At 37.7% G+C, this 24,900-nt stretch overlaps 1 protein-coding gene and 1 pseudogene across 1 annotated transcript in view; one reads left to right on the top strand and one right to left on the bottom strand.

The window, feature by feature from the left end:
- Positions 1–5,080: 5,080 nt before the first annotated feature.
- LOC138379009 (uncharacterized) lies at positions 5,081–6,491 on the bottom strand (annotated as a pseudogene).
- Positions 6,492–12,833: 6,342 nt separating this feature from the next.
- The window catches only part of ZNF81 (zinc finger protein 81), a 69,312-nt gene continuing 57,245 nt past the window's right edge, over positions 12,834–24,900 (top strand). The window contains exon 1 of the mRNA XM_069464289.1: positions 12,834–12,887. Within this exon, the coding sequence (XP_069320390.1) occupies positions 12,834–12,887 (54 nt within the window). The remainder of the gene's footprint in view (positions 12,888–24,900) is intronic.

Genomic DNA, 24,900 nt, shown 5'->3' with positions numbered 1-24,900 from the left:
TCTTTTGACATTACTTTAAAATAATGGGGCCTGTATATATGTGTATAGAGAGATAAAGCAAATGTGGCAAAGGTTAACAATTGTTACATCTAGGTAGGGGGTATTTGGATGTTCATAGTGCAATTCTTTCAGCTTTTGTGTAGGTGTGAACTTTTTCCATTGAAAAGCTTAGTGTAAAATAAGCTATCATTGCTTGCTATCCATTGAAGTATGTAAATGGTTGTGGCTATTGGTCCTGAGGTCCCTGCTCAAGCCATTGAACCTGATACTTTTCATGAAGTTTTCTTTGACCTCTGTCAATGGAAGACTTTGTAAAATGTTTTTCACCTACTAAAGGGAGGCACAAAAGACAAGTATGATCAGAAGACTGTGGCTGTGGATTATTCCTTGTATCTACTGTAGGACAGAGGTGCTCATTATTATGTTCCTAGCTACAGATATGAAAATATTCTGACCTTGAATTCGGGGAGGGGGGTGATCTCTGGGGCTTGTTGTGCAGAAAGCCAATTACTGAGACAAAACAAAGGATTTATTGCAGAGGATGTGTCAACTGGGAGTGGGGAGGAATGGACTGCCTCAAATCCATCTCCCCAGTCAACAGGGTCAGGAGTTTTTCTGGAGGTGAAATGAATAATGCATGAAGAGAGTGAGCAACATTACATGTTTGGGGCACAGTGCAGGGCATGCAAGCACAGTGAGAAATCATGCTAGTACATGCATTGCATGATCAAAAAATATTGGATAAGCCCCTCCCAGGGTGGGGGTTTTAGTAGTATAAAGAGCTAGGGGTCAATATTGGCCGTTCTTTCAGCCTTGGGCGCAGGTGGGATGCAAGGAATAGGCTGCTCAGTGGGTCCCTGGGAACCTCTGTAGTAGGGTGTCACATGTCTTGTCTTTCTCCAGACAAACAGGTGGTGTAAGGCTCTGTAGTTACCTTGTGGCTGCAAAGAGGTTCTGCCACTTCTGGGAAAGAAACTCAAAAGGAATGCATCAGTGCAACAGAAAGTTACAAAGTTTTCGTCAGCAAACCTTACTGAGTCTGTTAAGCTCTCTGTCTCTCCATTTTTTTTTTTTGAAACTGCAGTTGAGATAAAACTCATTGTCTATAGTACCATCAATTCAAGGCCAGTTAGAATAGCCAGCTCTAGCTACAATGTGAACACTGAAAACTCATTTGAAACACAAGAGAACTAAAAAGAAAAAAAAAACCACAAAAAATGTTCTTGCTTATGGAACTGGTTACACTAACACCATAAATTTAGGGATTTGGGGGCTGTTTTGTTTCACTAAACATCAAGTACCAAGAGCAGGCCGGGTGCAGTGGCTCACGCCTGTAATCCTAGCACTCTGGGAGGCTGAGGCGGGAGGATCCTTTAAGCTCAGGAGTCCGAGACCAGCCTGAGCAAGAGCAAGACCCCATCTCTACTAAAAAAATAGAAAGGAATTATATGGACAGCTAAAAATATATATAGAAAAAATGAGCCAGGCATGGTGGCGCATGCCTGTAGTCCTAGCTACTCAGGAGGCTGAGGCAGGAGGATCACTTGAGCCCAGGAGTTTGAGGTTGCTGTGAGCTAGGCTGACGCCATGGCACTCACTCTAGCCCGGGCAACAGAGTGAGACTCTGTCTCAAAAAAAAAAAAAAGTACCAAGAGCAGTGCCTGGTGATCAATAAATATTTGATGAATGAACAAATAGGATCTTATAAAAGTTCTCCATCTCTTTGGCATTTCATGCATTACTTAAACCAAATTAATTTTATAACAGTCATGTCATCCAGAGATGCCTGCAGAATCTTCTGGAGGGAATAATTAATATTTTAAGAAAATGACTCTGGTGTGTGTGTTTTGCTGCCCTCTACATTAGGTGGTAAAGATACCAGAAATAAAGCAGTTGATTATTTCGTATATGTGAGAACCAAAAATCACTGCAGTATCAGCACAAACAAGTAAATGAGAAAACAATAAATGAATAAAATAATTTCTGATACAAAAGAAGGCTATGAAGAAAACTGAAACGTGGCAAAGAGCTCAAGAGCATTGGGATAGAGCAGGGAAGAAAAACCTCTGAAGAAGAGACATCTGAGCAGATATATGAGTGATGTGATGGAGTGAGCCATGGAGCCAGGGGCAGCAGTGTCAAGGCCATGGAACTCCTGCTCATCTCATCACTAGGTGGCATCTTTAGGCTGGGGCCAAAGATTTTCTTGCCCCATTCAAGGAAGGGATAGCACTTTTCTCCACATAGACTTACTCTATTTGTCATTTAGGTATTTAGCCAATATTTTAATTTTACCAATTAATTTAAATATTTAGTTAGTTTTAATAATATCACTAGTGCTTATGCATCTACCACCCAAAAGAAAAGGTATAGCCTTGACAATAACCTCCATCTATCCATGTAGTCCCCCAATTCATTGTCCTGCTTCTCCTCAGCTGAGGTAAATATCATCCTAAATCCTAGGTTCATCAATATTTGATTTCTTTTTTATATAATTTTATTGCAACTACACAAAATCCTAAATAGTTCATGTTCTTTATATTAGTAGCTTTTAATTTTATAAAAGTATGCTATACTTTATATAATCTTTTGGGATTATAGTTTTTCCCCCTTAATATTCATCCATATTGTTGGGTATTGTTCTAGTTCATTCATCATGACTCCTGTTCATGAGCATCCACTTTTGTTTCCAGGTTTTGCTGTTGTGAACAGGATGCCATGCTGCTATGGTCTGAATATTTGTCCCCTCCAAAACTGATGTGGAAATTTAATCTCCAATGTGGCAGTATTGACAATTAGGGACCTTAAGAGGTGATGGGTCACAAGGGAGTGGGACTGGTGGCTTTATATGAAAAGGAAGAGAGACCTGAGCTAGCATGCTCAGCCTCCCTTGCCATGTAATGCCCTGTACCACCCCAGGACTCTGTAGAGAGTCCTCACCAGCAAGAAGGGCCTCACCAGATATGGCCCCTCAATCTTGGACTTCTCAGCCTCCAGAACTGTAAGAAATAAATTACTTTTCTTTATAAATTACCCAGTTTCAGGTATTTTGTTGCAAGCAACAAAAAACAGACTAAGACACATGATACCTGCATATCCTAGATTTCTTGTGTAAATATTTCTCTTGGATATAGTCCCAAGAATGGACTCTTAGGAATGGATTGTGAGGTATGTAAATATTCACTATAGGAGGGAATGCCAAATTATTCTCTAAAGTGGATGCACTGATTTATATTCCTTCAACAGGGCAAAAAGATCCTGTAGGTCCATATACTCTCCAACTATTGGTATTGTCAGACTTTTACTTTTTTGCAAATTGAATGGATGTAAAATATCACTGGATTTGTAATTCCCTGATCACTAATGACTTTGAAGATCTATTCCTACGTTTATTGGCTCTATCTTTCCTGCTTCTTTGAAGTGTTCTAACAGGTAGACCTATTTTTTTTTAGCATAACCATAGTACTATTATGACACCCTAGAACATTAACAATGATTCCTGACACTCTATTAGAAGTGCATGCATGCCAAATGTGTGTCCACTGATTCCATTTCTTCTTTCATTTATTCATTCAACAAACACTTACCCAGATCAGGGATATAGGGGAAGAAAGAGAATCTGGTATAATCAGGGTCCAACTACTGTGGTTTGAATGTTTGTCCCCTTCGAAATGCATGTTAAATTGCCACGGTAACAGTACTAAGAGGTGGGGGTTCTTTAAGAAGTGAATAGGTGATGGGGGATCCACCCTTATGAAGGGATTAATGCCATTATTATGGGCGTGGGTTAGTTACCTCCATAGTGGGCTGTTATAAGTGAGCCTAGCCCCTTGTGCTTTCTTTTTTTGCACACACTTGCTTATTCTCTTGCCTTCTGCTGTGGGATAATGCAGCAAGAAGGCCCTCACCAGATGCTGGCATGATGCTCTTAGACTTCCCAACCTCCAGAACTGTGACCTGAATACACTTTTCTTTCTAAATTACCCTATCTGTGGTATTCTCTTATAGCAGCAGAAAACAGACAAAGACACCAACCCTCTAAGACAGTAAAAGTGAACTCGGGCTATAAATATCTGCCCTGCCATTCATCAGGCAGGAGAACAGACACAGATAAAGCCAGATGGAAAATTCACAGGAAACACTTATCCCAAGGACATGCTGCAATTGTAATGCCATAAAGAACCCCTACTGTAAGTGACTACTTCTTTCTTAGTCACTGAGAAACTTTGTTCTCTGCAGTCATAGACTATCAGAAACTTTGCTGTTTGAAATGATACCAGTAAGAGTGAAATACCTAACTCTTACAGGAGATTCTGAGTCACTCAGACACAGAGAAGCAAGGCTCAATTTCCAACCCAGGTGCAGAGAGAGCTTCCGATCAGGGGTATCTGGAGACACATCTCTATCTTAACAGAGGAACCAGCATTTCACAGTCTAGACCTGACGTTGACCCTTTACATACAGGCCTACTTTGCTTTCAACTTATTAAAACACTGCTTCATTTAAATTTCGTCTGGACTCCACCATTCCTCAGAATCCTATAAAAACTCCGTCTTTTCCTTTGTTTAATCACCTGCCCTGTGGTTTCCCTGGTGTATGTCTCCCTCATTGATGGATGGATCTGTCAGACTAAAAATTAGTCCCTGATGGTCTTAGGCTGATTGGTCAAGGACACCTCTCACATTCCACATTGTTAAGCTGAGACCCAGAGGGGATGAGACTGGCCTGAGAGCCCCCAGCAAGTCCAAGCCTCATCCTACACCAGGTCCCCTCAAAATACTTTTCTCACCTGAGGACTGAGAAAGGCTTTCAGACTTTCAGCAGAGCCTTCTACCTCTGTCAGGAAGATTCCCTGGAGGAGGAGATATTTGAACTTGGTTTTGAAGGATGAATAGACATTCTCAGGTGAAGGGTAGAACGACTTCTGCTCCAGTGACATCTCCCAGAGGGCAGGAGCATCTCCAGCATTTCCACATTGGAGGTCGTAAGGGACAGCAAACAGGTTAAAGGGCAGAATCAGAGTCTTGCATTAAAGCCACATCTGCAAAGTAAGGGCACCATCACTATATATTAATAGATTTTACTTTATGAGGAAATAAAAAAAAGTAACTTTCCTAAAGATTTTTTCACTGACATATTGCATAAGGACACATCAAAAATTGTTAGTATTGATTGGTACATACTTCTATTTTAGTTGAGGTAGATGGAATGGGAGATAAGGTAGCTCAAGGGAGCATTCAAACCTCACAGCCAAGCCCCACAGGCACAGTGGGGTGGGGGGAACCGAACAATCTGACTTCTCCCCTTTTCCCACTCCGTGGTATATCCTAAGAGGGCTTGTGCAACCCTGATTTCTCCTCTTTTTACCCTTGTGGTATATTCTAGCAGTCTGACTTCTCTTCTCACCTGGTGGTAACTGCCAGGAGACAACAGCTGCAGGCGCCTCTGCGTATTTCTAAGAGGCCGTTCAGCTGCTCGGAACGGTATTTCACAGATCCATAGACTACAGATCCAAAGACCCCTCCTCCAGTAAGCCCGCTCAGAGGAACGTCCCCACCCCTGCTCCCCGCCACCAGTGGGACAGCTCCTCACCCCTGCTCTGTGAGTTTAGAGGCGTCCTCATCCTTAGTACGGAATGGACACTCCTCCAACATGGTGTACCCCATGGGGAAATGCGACCTGGGCGCGGCCATGTTCCCCGCCTGACAACGCTGCCAAGGGGTACCGAACGCCCCAAAGCACCGACTCGGTAACTTCTCCATGTTGACTCTTGGCTGACAGCGGCTTCGAAGGTGGCTTTGCGCACGCGCAGATCCCCTTTACCCTCACCCCCGTGCGAAGCCCAAACCCCGAGAAGGGCGGGGCTAGCGGTAGTGACCGGAAGCGGCTGTAGTTCTCAGCTGCGGTTTGTTAGTTGTCAGGAGGATTCGACGTTCAGTGCCGAGGGATGTGGAGGTGATGGGGGACCGGGAGGGTGAGTGCTGGGGGATTCTGTGTGGTCAGTGATGGAATCGTTTGAGTAACTTGAGTTGGATGATTCGCTCATTATTTTGCAGGCTTTTCTCTTTCTTAACGTCAACGTAAGATCTTAAAGTTCACTCAAAAACCCACTGGGTTGGGTGCATTAAGTGTTTTTAAGAATGTTAACTTGTATTAATTTGTCTTTTACCCAGGAGTTATTCAAAAGTGGATTTTCTGTTTCCAAAAGTTAACCTTTTTAATGGATTTCTAACCTTAGTTTTTGGAGTCAGAAAAATATCTATGTGAAGCTCATTCCTTCAAATATAAGGAAATTTATGGCCTAGTCCGTGGTGAATTTTTAGATATGTTCCGTATTATAACTCAAAAATAATATTTAATTATTAGTTGTCAGTTGTGTCACACAAAATCTGTCCTTTTTGTCTGCTGCTTCTATTACTGAGAGAGGAGAGAGAAATTCTCCACTGTTGTGGTGATTTGTCCATTTCTCCTTGCTGCTGTATGTGATCCATTGTGAGTTAATTTTTGTATAAGTGTGAGACTTAGGTCAAGGTGCATTAAATATGCTTATGGATGTCCGATTATTCAAGCACCATTTGTTGAAAAGGCTATCCATCCCCCATTGGCTTACTTTTCACCTTTGTCAAAAATAAATTGGCCATACTTGTGTGGGTGCTCTCTCTGGGTTCTCTATTCAGTTCCATTGATCTGTCTATCCCTCTGCGAGTAGTACCATGCAGTCTTGATTACTGTAGTAATGTAAGTCTTGAAATCAGGTAGAGTAATTCTTCCCACTTTATTCTTTTTCAAAATTAGTTTAGCTTTTCTGGTTCCTTTACCTTCCCCATGTACATTTTAGAAAATCTTGCCTTTATCCTACAAAGCATCTTGCTGGGACTTTGATAGGAATTGCATTAAACCTGCATTTCAATTTGGGAAAAATTTATATCTTAACTATGTCATGTCTTCCAATCCATGTTCACAGTCTGTCTTTCCATTTATTTAGATCTTTTTTGATTAATTTCAATGGTATATTGTAATTTTCATCATACAAGTTCTGTACATGTTTTGTTAAGTTTATACCTAAGTATTTAATTTTCTTGGAGTGGTTGTAAATGGTATTGCCTTTTAAATTTTGATCTCCCCATGTTTGCTGCTTATATATGGGAATACAATTGTGTTTTGTTTGTTGATCTTGTATCCTACAATCTCGTTGAACTCAATTATTAGTTTTACACCTTTTTTGGTAGATTTTTTGGGTTTTCTGCATGAACAATCATGTCATATACAAAGAGACAGTTTTATTTCTTCATTTCCAATCTCTGTGCCTTTTCTTTTCTTGCTTTATTATGCTGTCTAGAACTTCCAGTACTATGTTGAATAAGAGTGGTGAGAGTGGACATTCTTGCATTGTTTCTGTCTTAGAGGGAAAGTATTCAGCCTCTTACCATTAAGTATGTTAATTATAGGTTTTTTTTTTTTCAGATGCTCTTTATCAAGTTGAGGAAGTTCCACTCTATTCCCAATTTTCTGGGAGTTTTTTTTTTTTATCATGAATTAGTGTTGAATTTATATGATATTGTGATTTTTTTTTCTCTTTTAGCGTGTTAATATGGGGAGTTACACTGATAGATTTTTTGAGTATTGAACCAGCCTTACATTCCTCGAATAAACCCAACTTGGTTGTGATATAAATTCTTTGGATATATTGCAGGACTTGATTATCTAATACTTTTTTTGAGTATTTTTGCATCTAAGTTCATGGGAGATATTGGTCTATAGCTTTTTTGTACTGTCTTTGTCTGGTCTTAGTATTAGGATAATACTGTCCTCATAGAATGAGTTGGGGACTATTTTCTCCTCTTCTGTTTTCTGGAAGAGATTGTATAGAATTAGTGCTAATTTTTTTTAAATGTTTGGTAGAAATCTCCAGTGAAACCATCTGGGTCCAGAAATTTCCATTTGGAAGATTTTGATTATGGCTTCAATTTCTGTAATAGTTATATAACTCTTCAGATTATCTATTTAATATCTTTTCAGATATTAAATATATAAATATTAATTATATTAATTAATTTAATATTAATTAATTTAATATTAATATTAATTATATCTATATAAATATCTTTTCAGATTATCTACAGGTCAAGCATCCCTAATCCAAAAATCCAAAATCTGAAATGCTCCAAAATCCAAAACTTTTTGAGCACCAACATGACGGCACAAGTGGTAAATTCTGCACCTGACCTCGTGATGGGTTACAAGTCAACACTCAGTCAAAGCTTTGTTTCATGTACAAAATTATTAGCAATATAATAGCATAAAATTACTTTCAGGCTACACATATAAGGTGTATATGAAACTGAAAAGAATTTCATGTTTATATTATGTATATGCAAATAAATATTCCAAAATCAAAAAAAACAAAACAAAACTGAAATCCAAAACACTTCTGGTCCCAAGCATTTCAGATAAGGGATACTCAACCTGTGTTTAATAGTGGGTGTGTGTTTTACGAGGAATTGTACTATTTCATCCAAGTTGTTGAATTTATGTACACAACGCTGTTTGTGGTATTCCCTTTTCTAATATTGGTAATTTGTGTCTTCTCTCTTTTTATCTTTGTCAATCTTGCTAGAGGATTACCCATTTTCTTGTTCTTTTCAAAGGACCAGCTTTTGGATTTATTGATTGTTCTATGTTGTTTTTCTGCTTTCAATTTCATTGATTTCTGCTTTATATTTATTACTCCCCTCCTTCTGCTTACTTTGCTCTTCTTTTTCTAGTTTCTTGAGGTGGGAGCTTAGATTATGAATTTAAAACCTTTCTTCTGGCTGGGCACGGTGGCTCACACCTCTAATCCTAGCACTCAGGGAGGCCGAGGTGGGAGGATCTCTCGAGGTCAGGAGTTCGAGACCAGCCTGAGCAAGAGTGAGACCCCGTCTCTACTAAAAAAATAGAAAGAAATTATTGGGACAACTAAAAATATATAGAAAAAATGAGCCGGGCATGGTGGCGCATGCCTGTAGTCCCAGCTACTTGGGGGGCTGAGGCAGAAGGATTGCTTAAGCCCAGGAGTTTGAGGTTGCTGTGAGCTAGGCTGACGCCATGGCACGCTAGTCAGGGCAAAAGAGCGAGACTCTGTCTCCAAAAAAAAAAAAAAAAAAAAGAAAAGAAAAAAACTTTCTTCTTTTTAATGTAAACATTTAGTGCTATAAAGTTCCCTCTCAACAGTGCTTTTTTCCCTCGAGACTTTGTCTTTGAGACATGGATTACATAGAAATATATTGTTTAATTTTCAAGTGTTTGGAAATTTTCCTGTTATTCTGTTATTGATTTCTAGTTCCATGCTATTATAATCAGAACATACTCTGTATGACTTCAGTTTGTGACGTTATTTTATGACCCCAGATATGGTCTGTTTTGGAGAATGTTCAATGGGTGCTTGAAAGGAACATGCATTCCATTAGTGCTTGGCTGGAATAGGCCAGGCTTTTTCAAAAAGGTTTTCTGTTCAGTGAAATCATCTTTTCTTGGTCCTTTAATTAACAGGAGTGGTTTTTCTTGGAGGTTTTTTAAAATTTTTATTTATTTATTTATTTATTTATTTTTGTCTGTGCCTGTTGGTGGCTCTGAACTGTAAGCTTCTCCAGTACCTTTGTGTGATAGTGGTATATGGGAGGGTAAAAGAAAACCCTGGGAACTCACCACTGTGTTGTTCCTCAAGTCCTGAGGTCTGTAGGCTGTCCACCTTACCTTTCTACCTTTCAGAGTCTTCCCATTTGTGTTTATTGTGTTATGTACATTTTTCCCCCTGATCTATACTCGCTAGTCTCTTCTTTCTCTTTTTTCCATTGTATTAACTTTGTTAATTTACATTTTACTAGGGAAGCACTTGTTTCACATCAGTATTAAAATGTGTTGCTACACAGTTGTGCATAATATTCCACAATAACTGCTTTAAACACTTTCTGGTCTGGGAAAGATTTTCCTCTCTTATTTCAAATATATATGTATATATTTGACTCCTCTCCTTTATCTGGTTTGCTAGGGAGCTTTCTATGACATTGGTCATTTCAAAAGAGTAGCTTTTTTTTTCTTTAAATCTCCTATTATATTTATTTGATCTATTTAAGGTTTTATTTTTATTAATTCCTGGTTTTGGTTTTGCTTAATTTTGTTTTTTCTACTTCTAATATTTTCGGTTGAATACATAGCTCATTTGGGGGTTATATTTATTTTTAATTAAAAATAAGGTTATGTAAAGCTGTAGATTTAACTCTAAATACGATTTTGTATTCCATAACTTTTGGTAAAATTTGTATAGCTTCTGTATTGATTTCCCACTTTCTGAGTTATTTAAGAAAAAGTTTCTTTTGTTTCCTTTTTTAAGAAAACAGATTTATTTAGATATATTCCAGTGCCATAAAATTCATCCATTTAAAGTATACAGCTCAGTGGTTTCTTAGTATATTTACAGAGTTGTGCAGCCATCATCACACATCTAATTTTAGAACCCTTTCAACACCTCAAAAAGAAACCCCACTCTCATTAGCAGACATTGACCAGACCACCCCGTACCCCTAGCCCTAGGCAACTGCTAATCTATTTTCTATCTCTATGGATTTGCCTATTTTGGACATTCCACATAAATGGAATCATAAAATATGTGGTCTTTTGTGACTGGCTTTTTTCACATAGGATAGTGGTTTCAAGGTTCATCAATGTTATAGTAGGTATTTCTTTTTTATTGCCAAATATTATTCCACTGTATAGATATTCCACATTTTTTCTATGCATTCATCAGTTGATGAGGATTTGGGTTGTTTCTAGTTTTTGGTTACTATGAATAATACTGTTGTGAATATTTGTGTCCAAGTTTTGGAGTAGATATATGTTTTCATTTCTCTTAGGTAGATACCTAGGAGTAAAATTACTAGGTGACTCTGTGGTTAATATTTTGAGGAACTGCTAAAATGTTTTTCAGAGTGGGTGAATCATTTACAGTCCTACCAGGAATATATGAGAGCTCCAATTTATTCATATCTCACAAACACTTGTTATTGTCTTTTTTTTTCTTATTTTAGCTGTCTTATTGGATGTGAAGTGGTCTCCTAATCAATGGAACATTTTAGTTCTGATTTGCATTTTTCTAATGACTAATGATGTTGGACATTTTATGCTATGATCAGAGAATGTAGCCTGTCGATTACCCACATTCAAACATTTATCAGATTTTCTTTGTGGCCAAGTTATTTGAAGGAATTTTGTAAAAGTTCCATGAGTATAAGAGAAGAAAGCATATTATCCCTTTCTTTGATATAACATCCTCTTTATCTTTTTAAAATATAACTTGTTCATGACTTTTATTTTATTTTACTTATTATTTATTTTACTTTCTCTTTTCCTCTTCATCTCATTCTTTCTTGTGTTGTCTTAAGTTCCTCTTCATTTTAAGTAGACATTTTCCTTTTCCTAACAAGAATGACTAAAGCTATAGTGCCTCTATTATTTGATTAGAATAAAATTGCACCTCCACTTGGACACAGAGATACCCTCACCTCCATAGTTCCCTCAACAGAAGAAATGTTTTACCTCTGGACATTTTTGAGGCAATTAAAAAACTTTAGTCCCAGGCTATTAATATTTTCCTTATGGCATATCTCTTCTGTTTCAATAAACTTTACTTAACTTTTTTTATTCTCAATTCATAGCCATGTTTTCAACATGTGTGAAACACAACCATATTTATTTTGAGCCTACCATGTGAAAGGTACCATATGGAATAAGATTGACAACATGACCTTTGGAGCCAGGTAGACTAGGTTTGACTTAAGACCACTAAACCTCTCTATCTATACGTATAAAATGAAATAATAATAAATATGGCAACACAGGTGATAGGACTGTTGTGCAAATTAAATAAGTTATCTGCTTCTGCATATTACACAGTTCGTTATAAAAACATTACTTGCTAACATGTATTAAATGTTTACCTTGTGCCAGTCTAGTGCTAATTGCTTTAGAAACATTATCTCATTTAATTTTGATAACCACTTGAGATAAATAATTTTGCTTCATTTTGAAAAATAAAACTGAAGAATTTTTTTGTGTATTCTCATAGCTAAAAGTTGGCAGAGCCAGAATGTAAACCTTTATTAATTTTAGTCCAAATCTCATGGTCTTGTTCATATTCTGTTTTGTTTTTTTTTTTAATTTTTTGAGACAGAGTCTCATGCTATTGCCCGGGCTAGAGTGCCGTGACATCAGCCTCGCTCACAGCAACCTCAAATTCCTGGGCTCAAGCGATCCTTCTGCCTCAGCCTCCCGAGTAGCTGGGACTACAGGCAAGCGCCACCATGCCCGGCTAATTTTTGTATATATTTTAGTTGTCCAGCTAATTTCTTTCTGTTTTCAGTAGAGACAGGGTCTTGCTCTTGCTCAGGCTGGTCTCGAACTCCTGAGCTCAAACGATCCACCCTCCTTGGCCTCCCAGAGTGCTAGGATTACAGGCGTGAGCCACTGCACCCGGCCCATATTCCATTTTAATTAATAACTAGAATACTTGTTTCTTGGACTTTATCTACCCCACAGTATCCAGTGCAGTGAACTGTACTTTGGTGCTCTGGGGAAATGTTTGTGTGGTGGGTGCTGAGTGACTCTGACCATGTGGACATTGTCTTTCCAGGGTTCTTGGAGTCTCTGCAGAGTCCCTGAGCCAGACCCCATGGTGAAGGCTGCAGGATCTTCCTTCTGACCCCAGCAGCTCCTGTTGAGTCCACGGACTCCACCAGACTCCTGGGAAGAGTGGAATTGTCAGCAAGACAGCCCCAGGGCTGAGGTCCAGCGGGAACATGCCAGCTAGTGGGGACCCTTCCCAGCCAGGGGGACATGGCAACGCCTATGAGGTGAGGAGGAGGAAGAGGTACCCAGGGACAAGAATTCATCCAGAGCTTCACAGCCTGAAGGAAGGCTACTATTTCATTGTTTTCATTTGTATTACTTTTTTACTAGGCAGAATAATTTTTTCCTCGCATTTTCATCAGTCATTTATTTCCCTTTTGTAAATTTCCTTCTCCTGTCCCTTGCTGATTTATTTATTTTAGCATATGGATTTTTAAAGAGGGTTTTGGAAATATTGAGGTAATAGCCCTTTATCATTCTTATATATTTTTGTGAATTTTTTTGCCACTTTGTAATTTGTAATTAGTTTTTAGTTTTCTTTACAAGTAGTAAAAGGTATCAAATAGTTCTTTAAGTCTTGTTAAAAAAAATGACTTTTTCCTGCTTTGTTTTCGTATGGATTCCAGCTCCCCAAAGACAAGCACTCTTAATCTTTATAATTTTTTTAATGTTTTGGGCATTATCTGTTGACTTTCCTCTATGGAAGATAGAGATTGAGCTTTTCTATACACCTCCGCTGACATACACATTTCCTGTAACCCTGTCCTCCTAAGATAGGTGTATCATTGTTTTAGTGAGATCCACAGTCATTGTTTATTACTGTAATAATTTATAGTTGAATCAAATAGTATCCATGGTATGATTATTATTTCTGTACAACTTTTTCTTTTCCCTGGAATTAACAATTTTCTGGCTTAGGCATTTGTTCACTTTACTACATATGTATCAATAATTCAACTCCAGATTCTTCCCACATTAGGTAATAATCATAGTGATAATAATTACAAGCACTCATAGAATGTTTACTATGTGCCCAGACTGCTATATGCACATTACATGTATTCACTTGTCTTCGTAACAACCTTGTGAAGTAGGTGCCATTATTGTCCCCATTTTATAGAGGGGAAAACTGGGGTATAAGGAAAAACTATCTGGCTCAAGTTCACACACCTAATAATAGTTGGGGCTGCTGCAACTCTGGACATCACTGTCTTCTCTTTGAAGAAATCTTCCCAGGAGCTTGACTTGCTGAAGTCTGCATTGACTCTCCACTTGATACATAGCTGTTACCATGGCTTATTCCCTTGACTTTCTCCCAGGAAATCCCCTTCACTTCTGTCTTACGTCAGATCTTCTGTTTCCTGGAGCCTGTATCTTCTTCTTCTTCCTCTTCCTTTTCCTCTTCCTCTTCTTCTTTTCTTTCTTCTTTCTTCTTTTTGGAGACAGAGTCTTGCTCTGTCATGTGCAGTGGCATCATTGTAGCTCACAGCAACCTCAATCTCCTGGGCTCAAGGGATCCTCCTGCCTCAGCCTCCCCAGTCGCTGGGACTATAGGCATGTGCCACCATGTCTGGCTACTTTTTCTATTTTTTTTAGAGACAGGGTCTCGCTCTTGCTCAGGCTAGTCTCGAACTCCTGACCTCAAGCAATCTTCTTGCTTTCCCCGCCCCACCCCTGAGTGCTAGGATTACAGGCATGACCCACCACGCCTGGCCCTATATCTTCCACCTTCTTGGCTTACCCCTTCATTTTGTGGAGGTCTATCCTCCCAGATATCCTTGAAAATGGATGCATGACAGGTAAAGTGTCTGAAAATGTCATGCAAAAACATATTTATTTAATATATAGAACTGTACAGATATATTTATAGAAATGTAAAAATTAATGCCATGGAAATATATTTATTTGACCCTGACACTAAATTTGTCTTTTTGGCTGAGTTTAGAATTCTACGTTGGAAATCATTTTTATGCCAAATTTTAAAAGCCTGTTTCCAAGGGTCTTCCTAGGCCTTTTCTACTCACACATATATTTTCTCTGCTTTTCAGAAAACTCTTTGAATTTGGTTGTTGATCCTCTTGATCCTCCTTTTTTTATTCTTTGCTTTACTGATCTTCATTTCTGTCTCTTTTGCTCTCCTTTCCAGGAGATTTTTTTAAAAAACCTCCATCTTCTAAATCTTCTTTTGTGTCTCTCATTAATGCTGTTATATATTTTATTTTAAATAGCTCTTTTTGTTTTCAGAATACTCCCTTTTAATAGCATGCTATTTTTGTTTTATGGATGTAGTGTCTTATCACTCTAAGGATATTAGTAATAATTTTTTAATTTAATTTTTTGAATAATATATATATATGGCTCAAAGAATTTAAAAAATATAAAAGCTGTACAGGTTAAGCATCCCTAATCCGACAATCCGAAATCCAAAATGCTCCAAAAATCTGAAACTTTTTGAGCACTGACATGATGCTCAAAGGAAATACTCATTGGAGCATTTTGTATTTTGAATTTTCAGATTAGGGATGCTCAACCAGTAATTATGAGGCAAATATTCCAAAATCTGAGAAAATCTGAAACCCAAAACACTTCTGGTCCAAAACCTTTCTTTCTTTTTTTTTTCATTTTTTTTTTGAGACAGAGTCTCACTCTGTTGCCTGGGATAGAGTGCCATGGCGTCATCCTAGTTCATAGCAACCTCAAACTCCTGCGCTCAAGTGATCCTCCTGCCTCAGCCTCCTGAGTAGCTGGGACTACAGGCATGCACCACCATGCCCGGCTAATTTTTTCTATATATTTTTAGTTGTCCAGCCAATTGCTTTCTATTTTCAGTAGAGATGGGGGGAGGGTCTCACTCTTGCTTAGGCTGGTCTCAAACTCCTGAGCTCAAACGATCCTCCCGCCTTGGCTTCCCAGAGTGCTAGGGTTACAGGCGTGAGCCACCATGCCCGGCCCAAAACATTTCTTTATGCAGATAAAAGCAGCTGAGAACACATGCTTATTTTCTTCTTTTTATTTCACAAAAGGTGGCCTACTGAAGAAATTTTTATCAATCTTTGTAAATTTAACATATTTTGGTGAAATATATGAATTACAAACAATGCTGCTATAAACATTCTTGTTCGTGTCTCCTCGTGCACATGTGTACACCCTCTCTTAAGTATATGCATGGGGTGGAGTTAATGGGTCATAAGTTAAGTCTATCCTTTTAAAAATGTTTTTATTGTGAAATATAGCATACGTATAGAAAATTACACAAAACAGACATATACGGCTGAGTGATTTATCCTTGTATAGGTCTAGAAGAGTCCATAGTCAGCATTCCAGAATACCCCTACTCCCAAAGATAACTACTACCCTGACTTTTATGATAATCACTTCCATTAAGAAGAAAATTGCAATCCATAGAGTGGGGAAGATATAAAAATAGAGGACTTATACCCAGAATATCTAAAGAACAACAAAACAATAAGGAAAAGCAGACTACCCGGTAGTCAGAGGCCTATTGAGCAGATATGTAACAACTGAAGATAATCCGAATGGCTAATAAACACCTGAGACAGGGCTCAATCTCATCAGTCATCAGGGAAATGCAAATTTACACCACAGTGTAATACCACTACACCACCACCAGGATGGCTAAAATTTAGAAGATTGACAATGACAAGTACAATGACAATTAAGTGTTAGCAAAGATAAGGAGCACCATGAGCTCTCATGTGTTGCGATGGGAGTGTAAATTGGTACAGTCTTTTTGGAAAACACTTTAGCCTTACTCATTCAAGCATATGTAGACCATCTGAGGAAACAATTCTCCTCCTAGGAAAACACCCACCAGAAATTCTTGGCTGATGTGCCAGGACACATGCATAAATGTTCACTGTGGTATTACTTGTAGCAGACAGAAACTTGAAATAATGAAAATATTAGAATTATTATCCATCAATAATAAAATGGATAAATAAATTGAACATAATACTGAGTGAAAGAAGCCAGACATGAAAGAATTTGTTGTGTTTATCTCAATTTATATAAACTTTTAAGACAGGGAAAACAAAACCATATTGTGTAGGGTACATGTGTAGGTGGTAATACTTGGAAGCAAAGCAGGGAAGTGCTTACCATCAGAGGCAGGGTAGTGGTTTCCTTGATTAGAGGGGAGGGAGGGAAAGAGGCATGAAGAAGGCTTCTGAGAAAGGAGCTGGAATGTTCTGTTTCCAGACTAGGGTGGGTATTAAGTAGGTTTTTGCCTTGAATAATTAGTTAAGCTGAATATTTGTTCTATGCATTTTTAATGCATGAATATTATATTTTGTAATAAAAATCTTTTGAAAGGAAAAAAAAATGTACCCTGTAATTTTAACTCCAATAGCCAATATAGTCTTTCCAAAGGCAGCCACAGATGGTCTGTCCATACAAACAGGTACATGTGTGCACACACATACACATACACACACACACACCCCATACCCATATATTCATTTTTAAACTAAAATGTTAGCATACAAAATTCCCAACACTTGCTTTTCTCCCTTAGTAATAAATCTTGGTGATCATTTAGTGTTAGTGCATGTAATGAGCTACCGCATTCATTTTAAAGGCTGAATCTTATTCAATTATATGGATATATCAAAATATGCTAACGAGTTTTCTGTTAATGGATGTTTAAGGTATTTCCAATCCTTTGCAATTACACACAGTACTGCAATGAATGTCCTTATCCATATCTCAGTTAATGTGAAGGAGAATATGTTTAAAGAGAAATTTCTACAAGTGAAATTCCCAGGACAAATGATCCATACATTTCCATTTTTGATAGATCTGGCAAAATTGCCTGCCTTGTGCATTGTATCAGTTGCATAAGAGTACCTGTTTTCACCATTCCCAAGACATCAGTGTCTTGTCATATTTTTTTTCTTTTTGGCCAGTCTGATAGGTTAAAACATGGTATCTCAGTACAGATTTAATCTGCATTTCTCTTATTATGGCTGAGGTTGAACATAAGTGATTGTATTTAAGGAGCCATTTATATCATTTTTTCTGAAATGCTTTAAATTTTCCTTTTCCTATTTTTCTATTAGGTTGTTGCTATTTATGGATTAAGGACATTAGCTCTTTGTATTTTATATGTATCCCAAATATCTTTCCCAACCTCTCATTTTTCTTTTAAATGAAAATTTTGGTGTTTTCTCCATGCATTTCACATAATTGAGTTCATCAGTCTTTTGTGTCCTCCAAGTTTAGTGTCATAACTAGATAGGCCTTCCTCATTGCTCAACTATATTTGAAAAAAAAACCCAAACTCTTGTATTTTCATTTTAGTAATTTCATGTTTTTATTTTTTACTTTTATTTCTGTGACTATCTGAATTCTTGTTGTTGTTGTTGTAAAGCCTTAGCCAGGGATCCATCTTCATTTTCTTCAAGATGCCTACACATCTGTCCCAACACCATTTATTTAATAACCTATATTATCCCCGCTAATATGCAATACTACATTAGCATATACAGCTAAACCTCGGAGATATTGCAGGTTCAGTTCCAGACCACCACAATAAAGCAAATATCGAAATAAAGTGAGTCACATGAATTTTTTGGCTTCCCAGTACATATAAAAGTTATGTTTATACTATAATCTATTAAGTGTGCAATAGCATTATGTTATGTCTATAAACAATGTACATACCTTAGTTAAAAAATACTTTATTACTAAAAAGTGCTAATGATCATCTGAGCCTTCAGCGTGTCATAATCTTCTTGCTGGTGGAGGGTCTTGCCTTGTTGTTGTTGGCTGCTGACTGATCAGGTTGGTTGTTGCTTAGGGTTGGGTGGCTGTGGCAATTTCTTAAAATAAAACAACAATGAAGTTTGCTGCATTGATTGACTCCTCCTTTCACAAAAGACTTCTCTGTAGCACATTATGCTATTTGATAGTGTTTTACCCACAGTAGAACTTTGTTCAAAATTGGCATCAGTGCTCTCAAACCCTGCAGCTGCTTTATCAAACAAATTTATGTAATATTCTAAATCCTTTATTGTCATTTCAACAATGTTCATAGCATCTTCACCAGGAGATGAAGAAACCACTGTCTTTACTCATATAAAGAAACCACTGTCTTTACTCATCCCTAAGAAGGAACTCCTCATCAATTCAAGTTTTTTATCTTGGATTGCAGCATTCAATCACATTTTCAGGTTCCACTTCTGATTCTAGTTCTCTTCCACATCAGCAGTTACTTCCACTGAAGTCTTGAACCCCTCAGAGTCATCCACAAGGGATGGAATTAATTTCTTCTAAACTTCTGTTAATGCTGATATTTTACCTCCTCCCATGAATCATGAATGTTCTTAATGGCATCCAGAATGGTGAATCCTTTCCAGGAGGTTTTCAATTTATTTTGCCCAGATCCCCCAGAGGAAATACAATCTATGGCAGCTATAGCCTTACAAAATGTATTTCTTAAATAGTAAGACTTGAAAGTTGAAATTACTCCTTGATCCATGGGCTTCAGAATGGATGTTGTGTTAGCAGGCATGAAAACAACATTAATCTGCTTGTACACCTCCATCAGAGCTCTTGGGTGACCACATAAATTGTCAATGAGCAGTAATATTTTGAAAGGAATCTTTTCCCAAGCAGTAGGTTTCAACATTGGGCTTAAAATATTTAGTAAATCATGCTGTAAATAGATGTGCTGTCATCCAAGCTTTGTTCTATTTATAGAGCACAGGCAGAGTAGATTTAGCATAATTCTTAAGGGCCCTGGGATTTTCAGAATGTTAAATGAGCATTGGCTTCGACTTAGAGTCACCAGCTGTATTAGTCCCCAACAAGAGAGTCAGCCTGTCCTTTGAAGCTTTGAAGCCAGGCATTGACTTCTCTTCTCTACCTATCAAAGTCCTAGGATGGCATCCTCTTCCAATAGAAGGCTGTTTTTTTCTGCATTGAAAATTTGTTGTTTAGTGTAGCCACCTTCATCAATAATCTTAGCTAGATCTTCTGGATAACTTGCTGCAGCTTCTATATCTGTACTTGCTGCTTCATCTTGTACTTTTATGTTGTAGAGATGGTTTCTTCCCTTAAACCTCATGAACCAACCTGTGCTAGCTTTAAACTCTTCTTTTCTTTCCTTTTTTTTTTCTTTGAGACAGGATCTTGCTCTGTCACCTGGGCTAGAGTGCAGTGGTGTCATAGCTCACTGAAACCTCAAACTCCTGGGCTCAAATGACTTTCCTGCTTCAGCCTCCCAAGTAGCTGGGACTACAGGCACATGCCACCACACCCGGCTAATTTTTCTGTTTTTTGTAGAGTTGGGGGTCTCACTCTTGCTCAGGCTAGTCTTGAACTCCTGACCTCAAGCAATCCTCCTGCCTTGGCCTCCCAAAGTGCTAGGATTACAGGCATGAGCCACCGAGCCCGGCAGCTTTAACCTTTTTTCTTCTGCAGCTTTCACACCTCTCTCAGTCTTCGTAGAGTTGAAGAGAGTTCAGGCCTTGCTCTGGGTTAGGTTTTGGCTTAAGGGAATGGTGTGGCTGATTTGATCTCCTATCCAGACCAGTAAAACTTTCTCCATATCAACAATTAGGCTGTTTTACTATCTTATCTTTTACGTGTTCACTGGAGTAACACTTTTAATTCCCTTCAAAAATTTTTCCTTTGCATTCACAACTTGGCTGACTGTTTGGTGCAGGAGGCCTAGCTTTCAGCCTATCTTGGCTTTTGACGTGCCTTCCTCACTAAGCTTAATCATTTCTAGCTTTGGAGTTAAAGTGATGGATGTGCAACTCTTCCTTTCATTTGAACAGTTAGAGGCCATTGTGTGGTTTTTAATTGACCTAATTTCAATATTGTTGTGTCTCAAGGAATAGGGAGGCCCAAGGAGAGGGAGAGAAATGGGGGAATGGCCAGTTGGTGGAGCAGTCAGAACATACACAGCATTTATCAATTAAGTTCTCCATCTTCTATGGGCACAGTTTACGGTGCCCCAAAATAATTATAATAATAGCATCAAAGATCACTGGTCACAGATCACCATAACAGATATAATAATAATAAAAAGTTTGAAATATTGTGAGAATTACCAAAATCTGACACAGAGACATGAGGTGAGCACATGGTTTTGGGAAAATGGCACCTATAGATTTGCTTGAAGCAGGGTTGTAAAAAATGCAATAAAGTGAAGTGCAATAAAACAAGGTACGCCCAGACGTGCATTCTAGTATATAGCTCTGAGTATATTGGATATAATTCTAGACCTTATTCTGTTCCATTGAGCTGTTTAATAGTCATAATCCTTATGATTCTAATTCATCTATATTTATAATTTATGCTAATAGATGGTAGGGCTATCTCTGATTACACTTTTTCAGGAATTTACTGTTTTCTTGATTTTTTTTTCTGCGCACAATTTATAATTAGTTTATCAAATTTAAAAATAATTCTCTTGCTATTGTGAATGAACTTGCACTAAATTTATATTCAAGATAGGGCCATTTGTTTCTTTATGATAATTCAGATTTCCTACTAAACAAATGGGTATGTCTACATTTTTTCAAGTAATATTTGCATTTCCCATTAGTGTGTTAATGTTTTCTTCAAATATGTTTTTGACAGCAGTTTTTGTTTCTGTTCTCTAAATGAAAGAAACAATGCAAATATATATGAACATATGTCATAAATTGGAACTAAAATTACAGTTATGCCCACACAAGAGGTAGTTGAGAAAAGTAAGTGAAGGGAAAAGTACAGAATATTATGATTCTCTTATTGTTCAGGAGAAGAATATAGATATTGACAGACCTTGTTAGAGAAACATGCATATAATTATGGCCTTATGTTGGAATCAATGAGAAGACTAAAACTTGAACAGTAATTTTTAAATGATCATTAAGGGGGAAAACACCAAAACTTTGATGTGCCAAGGAGATTAAAGAAAACCAAAAGAAATATGTAAGTAGCAGAAATCCATGCTAGTGTCACAATAATTACATATTATAAATGGGTTAAAATTATTTGTTAAAAGAAAAAGATTCCCAGCAGATGGGAAAAGCAACAATCAGAAATACCCCAAGGTCCAGCATTATTTTATGAGTTACACTTAAAATTAAATAACCCAGAAAATATGAAAATCAAGGAATAGAAAACAGTAGACTTGGCAAACAATAACCAGTATAAACTGGGAGGTGTGATTTTAATTCCAGAAGCAATGTAAGGTGAAAAACATCACAAGAGATGAAGGTAGATAGTTCAAACTGTTAAATACCAAGAATTATAAAAATTATCAACACATATATAGCTAATGATATATCCTTAAACTATGTGAAATTAAAACTAGCAGAAATAGTTAATTCAACATTAGCCATTTTAACCCACCCTTTTCAGAAACTAGATGATCAGGCAAAAAACAAATCTGAAGCTTTGCTATATAATATGAATCATCATATTCTGTGACCACAGAGCATTAAATTAAAAATAAAAAGTGAAAAGCTAGTGAAAAATAAATCATATCACACGCATTAAAATATGATACAAAATCCATGCAGGTAAACTTCAAGCAACACGTTTCAAAGTTTAGGCAGTAAAGCTAAACTTGTAGGAAGAGGAAAAATTGTAGACTTGAATGCCTTCATTTATTCCTTTCCTGTATTCATGAACTTTCCTTCCTGTTAAAAGGAAATGATCTCTCCACTGAGCCCTCTCCCCTCTCCTCTAGTTATCTCCTCTCTTTCCTGTCGTGTCACTTTTCCCCTTCTTTGCTGGTCCATTCTCACAAGCATGCAACATGCAGTAATATTTTCCATCTCAAAAAAATCCTTCCTTGACTCCATATCTACTCCCAGCCAAGGTGTTTCACTGGAGGAATGAGTCATTCTTGTAAGCTCACTGACAAAACCGTGGCTCTCTATAAGTTTAATGTCTTCTCCTGTTGGGTAGGTTTCAGGCCAGGGACTTGCTTCCTTGAACTGGTTAGGGGGTCACTCCCCTGTAATCCCTGTAGTACACTTCTTCTCTGAAGGTCCTGGGAGTCTTAATTATGCCAACCCCCCAACCCTCAACTCTACCCCTCTTACGTTCTAAGCTGCTATTCCCACTACATCCTTGCCGGGATCCTGCCTTCCCAGGGGCCTCTTATACTAATGTTGTGATACAAACACTTGCCAAAAAGAACACATTAACAATTACAGATCAGTCTCACTTGTGAGTAGTGATGGAGCAGTTATAAGTGAAATATTATTGAGCAGAATCCGTCAATTCCTTAAAAAAAAAAATCACTCAATCTGACCACGTGGTTCAACATTTTAAAATCTATGTATAATTTACCATATTAACATATCATCAGAGAAAGATGATGGGATATAAGTCAACATTCATTCTTGATTTTAAAAATTGTCAAAGTTGAGCATCCCACACTTCCAATTCCTTCCCCAAACTCACCCTAGGGATTGTCACTGAAGTAATGGAGACTGATTAATAACGTCCAGAATTCTTCATTTTGGATCTAATCCTTTATCTTTATAAGTTGTCTTCCTTTTTCTTATTTTATACTTTTCCAGAATTCTCCTCTGACTAAGAAGATGGAGACCTTGCTTCCTTTCTGTTGGGGCTTCCTTTCTGTTGGCACTTCCTTATACATCAATGATGTTCAGAATCCTTTATTTTAGATTGAATCTTTATCTTTATAGGCACTTTATAAAGTGTCTTCCTTTGTCTTGTTTAATTCTTTTGCCCCTGAATTCTACTCTGGTTGATACTGAGACGGAAACCCGGCTTCCTTTCTGCTGGCTTTTTTTTGACACACCTTTGCTTATCCTTTTACCATCACTGTTCCGAGTCTTTTTTCCTTTTTTCTATACAATATGTGAATGATGTGTTTTATATTATTCTTTCTAATTTTAATGCTTTTTAATATCTTTTAGTATATGCTCTATTTTGCTTTGTTTTGTGTTCCTTCTAGTAATTTGAAAGGATTGAATTCTTTTTTGGTTCTTTAAGTGGTTACCTTTATAACATTAACTTTGTAAAATATAATTAATATTCTAATTATTACAACAGTGTCTATTAACTGTCCACTGTGAGTAATGACAAGGTTCATATATGCTATTTCAAGAGTTTTTTTTATTAGTTTTCCTTCAACTTTGTCTGTTCAGTTTGTCTGGGTCAACTTTTTAGGTATACAAATTATATACTGAATTTCCTCTCTTCCATATTTCTGTCATTTTTTCTATTATATTTTAAAGTTTTAGTTTCCACTTCCTTTTGTTTACTGACCATAATCCTTTCTTTGTCCCTACCTGTATTGACAGGAACTGTTAAAGACCTTCATTTGTGATTTTTTTTATAACTTCTTTACCAAGGTCTGCAAACACATTTAAATTTTTCTTAAATGGCTCAAGTCAATGTCTTCTTTAAGTTGATCACTTCAAATCAGAATTCAAATGAGGTCTGCACATTGCAGTTTGTTCATATGTCTTTGTCAAGAACTGTGAAGAGTCTGATATTTGACCCTACTTGCAAGCTAGCAAGTTAGCCTGCCACAGCGTCCTGGATGCTGGCAAAAGACATCACACTGTGGGCTAGAGAAAAAGGACTTTATTTCTCATGGCAATTGCAGTAGCCAGAATCTTAGCATTTGTGCCAGTTCCCCAAGTCCCAGTTCCAACGGGGTGACTGAGGGCCAGGTGACACACAGGGGGTTGCTTAACTATCCTGAGTCTTTTATACTGAGCAAACTTGTCCTTTGCTCTGGAGGGAGACACAACATCTTCCAAGGCTATTTGCTGTGTGAACATCTTTGAAAATATAGTCTGGAACAAAAAGGGCAATGTGGCGTAATAAAAAATATATATTTGGTCTCTGCCCTTGGTTCCTGGCAGAGAGTTCTTAATACTCTTGTAATTTCCTGAGTGGATAGGGGTGCTAGGAGCATCTTTTGTTCCAATATTTGGTCTTTGACCCCAGTTCTTGACACAGAGCTCCTAATCCCTTGGAATTTCCTGAGTGATAGGAGCATCTTTTGTTCTAATGAGGCGACTCTTGATGGGATCCTGGATAGCTTCAAGAGGGGGGCTGGTCACCAGGAAGACTATGCTATGATTAGAAGCTTGGAACTTTCAGCCTCACCCCCATCCTCTGGGGAGGAGAGAGGGGCTGGAGATTGGATTAATAATCATGCTTATGTGATGAAGCCTCCATAAAAATCCCTAAAAGATGGAGTTTGGAGAGCTTCTGTGTTGGTGAACA

This window comes from Eulemur rufifrons, chromosome 30 (assembly GCF_041146395.1).
Source record: "Eulemur rufifrons isolate Redbay chromosome 30, OSU_ERuf_1, whole genome shotgun sequence".
NCBI classification, from domain to species: Eukaryota; Metazoa; Chordata; class Mammalia; order Primates; family Lemuridae; genus Eulemur; species Eulemur rufifrons.
This window is presented reverse-complemented; position numbering and strand designations above follow the sequence as displayed.